This window comes from Cynoglossus semilaevis, chromosome Z (assembly GCF_000523025.1).
Source record: "Cynoglossus semilaevis isolate Cse_v1.0 chromosome Z, Cse_v1.0, whole genome shotgun sequence".
Classification (NCBI taxonomy): Eukaryota; Metazoa; Chordata; class Actinopteri; order Pleuronectiformes; family Cynoglossidae; genus Cynoglossus; species Cynoglossus semilaevis.
In genome coordinates this window covers 15,697,929-15,703,928 of record NC_024328.1, presented here as the reverse complement: position 1 = coordinate 15,703,928, position 6,000 = coordinate 15,697,929, and the positions used below count along the sequence as shown (strand labels likewise).

Here is a 6,000-nt window from a genome sequence, read left to right as displayed (position 1 = left end):
GAAAGATGCAATTTAAAGGGATGTGTGTTAGAAGAATGTTTGGATGATGACCCCTTCACTTTCAAGAAAATGGTGAACCTTTATCATTTGTCAGATTTATGGGAAGTGGGTGCTGCACATCGGTACCTGGGACAACGTTGGGCTGAAGAATGATTTGGTGTCAGTAAATGGTTCCTGGGTGGAGCTGTCGGCTTCTTCGGACAGTGGAGTGATCACTATCTATTGGGCTGACCGCCTGTGAGAAAAGCTTTGTCTATAACGGAAAATTCCATGACTTGTGACTGCACACACACATGTTCATTTTTAACCCTGTATTCAACCTGCAGAAATGAAAAGTGTCTACAAGGGACAGCCAATGCTACTATCACTGGGATGACCAGCCACTTCACCAGTATGTCAGAAAATTAGCAATGTGTGTGTGTGTATATAGTATCCTCAAAGAAATTCTTTCACCAAAACTTTATAACCATTTCCTGTGGTGCTGCTTATTTCACAGTGAACATCAACGGTCACACTTCATATCATGATGGGAAGTATTATGAGACTTGTGCTGACTGTCTCTTGTCTGAAGACACAACCCTGCTTCCTGACGGCAAATCCAAGGGAAGATATTTCTTTCTCTTCAGTAAGTTTTTTTTCTCCTATTATTTTCTTCATCAATGTGAACTTGATGTTTGTTTCAATAATTGTTTTATTGAAATGACAAGACACAGAAGTATCCACTTATACTACTCTTTGTAAACTCAAGAACGTATTCTACCGATGATGATTCATGAATGAGGAGGGGGAAGAGGAGCAGCATTTTGGCTTATAAGACCTCTGCTCTGTGCAGTTACCATACACGAGGAATCAAATGAACAATATATTTAGGTCCATTTGGTCTGTAAGCTCATTTTTAAAAAGAGAAATTTGTGTAAATACAACTACTGCAGGATTGGCTAAAAAGAAAAGGAAGCCGTTTATGTTGTCAAGCACTTGCAGTGATGAGTATGACTTGAGCATGTTTTGGCTTGATGAGGTTGTTTTTTGTTTTGTTTTTTGTTCTTACTGGCAGTACTTGCTTACCATAAACAATTGTGCAAAACATTTAGAATTCTCATATAACATTTAATACATCAATTTCTAAAGACCTCTTCCTTGTCAACCTCTTTTTTCTGTTTTTGTTTGTTTGTTTTTTACAGCAAGGGATGGCTCTCTGGAGCCTTCTGAATTTGAGACTTTTAAGAAGCAGGCCAAGTGTCTCAACTTCCTGCCAGAGTACCACTTCATGGGCAAAAGTCAGTCGGTCGCCAGCTCTGCAACTACCTGCCCGTCAGTAAACGATTATTCTTTATTATTTTTTCTTTCTGTTTCAGATCTGTGTCCAGATGACAGGGAGACTGTGCCCACTGCTACTGAGGACACAAAGGAGGATGATACTGCTGCTCAGCCCACTGCAGTGTGAACAGCATCCAAACACAATGTCCATTGAAGTGCTGAAGCATTCATCTCTGCGCTGATGTAGCTTTGTTTAGAGGGATAAACATTTTTAAATGGTTTTTAACTCAAATGTTGCAGTAGCGCAATTCACAGCCTTTCACTGAGGTAAAATTAAATTTGTTAAATTCTTTCCTCCACTGCATAAACAAAATCACTCTCCATGGTTTCATTGTGTATTGTCTTGAATTAATTTATTTCTGCACTTTTTTTTTATTATTTAAAATCACAGCACCAACAAAACCCAGATTCAGTTGTCAGATCTTGCAAAGTCCATGCCCAGTAATTCTAAGCTTCAGTCTAGCTTTTTTAGTTTCTAGAGACATAAACAAAAGTTGTTGCTGGGTAATGTTCCTGCATGGGAGAGAATGAAATTGTCAGAGTTTTCAAATGGCCCATAAAAGAAGCCCAAGCAAATGTCCTAAGAAACAACCTTTGTCCTGCTAATGAAAAGCAGCTTTGGCTCCAGGTCCAGTCATGGCACACTGCTCGGGGCCCATTCAGGGGCAAATGCATGGGCAACAGAAGGCTGTTGAAGTGAGCATTCAGTCTTGGACAAAGCCCTGCAGGAGAATCTTAACTGAAGGGAAGAAGAATCAGAGTTAGGATATTTATGCTCCACTTCAGTACTGTCTTCTGCAGTGTTGCTGTTCCACACAGTTCTTTTTCCTCTCTGTCCAAACATGGCTGTTGCTCTTGCTCTTTTTCTTTTGGCTCTCACTTCCGTCTGCATTGCATCTGCACCTGACTGCAAGGATTTGGTCAAACCTTTCACACCGGACGACCCCAAACTGGTAAGTTGTTCCTAAATTTGATTAATTATGATCAAATACTAAATACTACTGAGCTATAAAACAGTACCGTAGACCGAGGCAGTTGTTGATCGTATAGTAAAGATCGTTCATTTTGACTGCCAAGGTCTTTGGGAAATGGGTGTACGTGATGGGAGCTGGTGATCCTAAACAGTACCACAAGGCACTGGAGTCTCTGAAAAGCTCCTGGGTAAATGTAGCTCCTACATCTGACAATCAAAGTGTGACGTTACGATGGGGAGACAACTGCTAGTAAGTTCTATTAATGACTGTATATGGAATAAAGCAGACATTTGTCATTTCCAATCAATTAAACTTGTTTCCAGCAACCGGTGCATCTATGGGGAGGTAAACGCTACAGTCTCAGGAACTGTCACCACATTTCGCAGTAAGTGAATGTCAGGTCACTGGTGTAAAGATTTGTCTTGTGGGTGTCATAAAACGATCAATCACTGATTCCTTTAAGAAAACCTATCAGAGCATAAAGGATACATTGTACAAACTTGCTCTGACTGCCTGCTATGGACAGACACCTTCAGAAATGGAGACATCACCGGCAGATACATCATGCAGTTCAGTAAGTTCTGTATTTGAGAAAAAGTTGTGGTTTATTTTTTAATCGAATTCATTTTTCATTTCTCCACCTCTTTCAGCAAGGACAGGAGACATTGATCCCAAAAGTGTCAGGATTTTTAAGAAGCAGCTGGGATGTCTTAACTTCCCAAGGAATTTCCATAGCTATGGTGGAGAAACAGGTCAGTAAGCCACTAGTCCAAATTAAACAAAGAAATGTGTTGATTTTACTAAAGTGTCCACAAGGTGGAGATATTGTATTTATTGCTTTTATTCGCTGTGACGCTTTTCATTTTGAATGTTTTTTTATGTTTCAGAGCTGTGCCCAGAATTCAGAGGGGAAACATCAGAGTGAGAAACTATGAAAATAAAGACCATCAGCATGTTAATGTCTCATTGAAAAATATATACTGTCATAAATTTGTTTTATTTTAGTGCTATGATATTTACACATTAAAGAAAATGTATACATGTGATAAATGAACTCAATAGGACAAGTAAGGGTTATTCTTTTATAGTATGACATTAATATTTCTTAAAGTAAAACCAATAATGGACAAGAAAGAATGATGTGATCTGTTATGTGGAGAATAACTTATGTACAAAATAAAAAAACAGTAGTGAAAACATTTGAAGTTTTATGAAATAATTTGGTTTCTCTATGTAAAATAAAAACTATAGTGCTGCTGCCTATAAAATGTATATCAAGAAATATTCATAAAAAAAACTCCACAGCTGGTAAAATTTCTTTAAATATAGACAGTTTTAAATGCTAACTAGTAATTTTTTGCTCGAACGATGATACATCAAATCAGGGGTGTACGTGGCTCCTCAGGCCACCAGCCGGCTGTACTGGGTATTTGGCCCAACATCCATCTTACATAACTCGCTGCTGTCTGTTCGCCCACTGGTCCTCGTGCTTTGCGTCCCTGAGCTGCTGTCCCCCCGAACCAGTTGTTTGCACCTCAGCAGTGCCAAAATCTGCCTCTGACACTGAGAGGAGCCAAAGTAATAGAGGACAGGGTCCAGGCAGCAGCTGAGGCTGCCCAGACACATGGACAGAAGGTAGGCCTGGTAGCTGCTGTCCCCAGAGCTGTGGGACAGCTGGACATAGTGCACCATCAGAATAATATTGGTCGGAGTGAAGCAAACCACAAACACCACTAGCACCACTGCAACCATGACCACAGCCCTGGACTTTTTGGAGCGATTCTCCACATTAGCTGCTGCTAATGCCTGGATGATGCGGATGTAACAGACAACGGTGAAGATGAGCGGGATGAAGAAGAAGATGGATGAGTAGATGGGAAAGAAATAAAGATAGTAGGCCTGAAGTTTCTCCACATCCTGCACATCATGGCAGGTGGTGATGCCCAGGTCTGACAGGTGGATGGTTTGACCCGATGTAAGCAGAGGAGCGACTCCCCCGAGGGCCAGCAGCCACATGGTTGCACAAATGGCAGAGGCTGTTTGAGGGGTGCGCCACATAAGTGAGTTCATGGGATAAACCACAGCCAGGAAGCGGTCGATGCTGATGCACATTATGAGCAGGACAGAGCAGTACATGTTACAGTAGAAAGCTGCAGTTACCAACGTGCACATGAAGGAGCCGTAGATCCAGTTGTTGCCGTGGTAATGGTAGGCAATCTTGAAGGGAAGGAGCAGACCAAAGATCAGATCGGCGCAGGCCAGGTTCAACATGTAGATCACTGCTGGTTTCCTGGGATGAATGTGATGCACAAACATCACCATGGTTATGAGGTTGAGGGGGACACTGATGATGAAGACAAGGGTGTAAATGGTTGGCACAAAGCTGGTTGACAGATGACCCTCTAAGAAGCCCTTAGCCTCCTCTGAGACAATGTAGTGTCGATGTGGACGACTTTGATGACTACTGTGGTGTCTGTGTCTTCTTTCGACTGGCTCCTTATGTGAGTCAGAGCCAGACCCTTCATCATCACTGTCCACCACCGAAAGGTCAATATAGTCCACAAGGTCATCTGGGACCTTTACGTAGGCTGAGAACGTCTTGGGTACAAGCTGTGAGCCTACAGAATTATTAAAGGTTTGTCAGACAGGCATAGAGATGCAAAATTATCAAATAACTTATCCTGGACTGCTTTGTCAAACCAAAGTACATTTTATATATATTTTTATATAGACCAGCGTGTATATATATATATATATATATATATATATATATATAGGTCTATCTTGGGGGAGCAATACTTTACAGCAGGGGTCACCAACTTTTATTGAAACTGAGAGCTACTTCAAGGGTACTCAGTAATACAGAGAGCTAGTTGTTTGATACAGACTTCTAGAACAATGTAATAATAATCAGTTCTGGGACATACAACAGTAGACACTCTTCTTACCATCGTTGTTGGACCTTTTTGAATATCATTGTAAGTTTAACTGATTCAAAAAGCACAGTCACAGTACAAGTTTTCACCCTATTGTTGACTAGTTTTATATTCAGAACGTACCCCATGGGCACCTGAGGTAGTCCACGGTGGCTACCAGGTGCCTCTGGACACCATGTTGGTGACCCTGCTTTACAGCATCCATAAAACACAGCTAATGAAAAAAGAAATTGAAATATTTTTACAGATTAAGACCCACTTAATCACTACCCATGTTTAAAGTTGACAATTTGAAAAAAAATGAAAGAAAAAAAAAACTTACCATTCTGCCGGCTGAAAACTGAGCTGCTGTGAGAAATCAGCAGCAACAATTTTAAGAACATGTGAATCATTACTCTGCTATATTTCCTCTGAATACGAGTTAAGTTTTTCTGTTGGACAGCTCCACCGCTTCACTGTTTTACAGTCAGTCTAAGCCCGTTATTACACTTCAGTGTGGACATGTCTCCTCCTTACTGCAAACAACTCCGCCTCTAATGCAGACAAATAATGTCATTGGTTATTAGTCATGATTGAAATGTCATATATGGAAATAAAACAGGATAATTCTAACAATGAGAGATTTTCATTCATCATTGGCTATTTTCAATGATAAAAAAGTTACCCCTAAGAATGGTAAAAAAGGAAGTTTGATGTATATGTCACATGTAAAATATTTTATTCAGTAAAACAGTTTTTTCTTAAAGATTTGAATATAATAGCACAGCGTCATC

General features: G+C 40.4%; 2 protein-coding genes across 3 annotated transcripts in view; one reads left to right on the top strand and one right to left on the bottom strand.

The window, feature by feature from the left end:
- LOC103398126 (uncharacterized) overlaps positions 1-1,638 on the top strand; it is a 1,906-nt gene extending 268 nt beyond the window's left edge. Inside the window, exons 2-6 of one of the 2 annotated variants that reach the window (XM_008336639.3) lie at positions 95-237; positions 327-391; positions 497-625; positions 1,182-1,277; positions 1,356-1,638. In XM_008336639.3, coding sequence (XP_008334861.1) covers positions 95-237; positions 327-391; positions 497-625; positions 1,182-1,277; positions 1,356-1,444 — 522 coding nt within the window. In that variant the 3' untranslated portion in view covers positions 1,445-1,638. The remainder of the gene's footprint in view (positions 1-94; positions 238-326; positions 392-496; positions 626-1,181; positions 1,278-1,355) is intronic. The other variant, XM_025053070.1, reaches the window with a different exon arrangement.
- Positions 1,639-3,252: 1,614 nt separating this feature from the next.
- f2r (coagulation factor II (thrombin) receptor) lies at positions 3,253-5,795 on the bottom strand. The gene is made up of 2 exons (XM_008336641.3): positions 5,550-5,795; positions 3,253-4,909 (listed from the first exon to the last, which is right to left on the bottom strand). The coding sequence occupies exons 1-2, from the start codon at positions 5,617-5,619 to the stop codon at positions 3,693-3,695; spliced, it is 1,287 nt and encodes a 428-aa protein (XP_008334863.1). The 5' UTR covers positions 5,620-5,795; the 3' UTR covers positions 3,253-3,692.
- Between the last annotated feature and the right edge of the window lie 205 nt (positions 5,796-6,000).

Excerpts from the sequence above, each read along its gene's own strand:
- f2r (XM_008336641.3), bottom strand. The coding sequence starts at position 5,619 with ATGATTCACATGTTCTTAAAATTGTTGCTGCTGATTTCTCACAGCAGC. Across the intron at positions 4,910-5,549 it reads AGTTTTCAGCCGGCAGAATG|GCTCACAGCTTGTACCCAAG; the intron begins GTAAGTTTTTTT and ends ATAATTCTGTAG.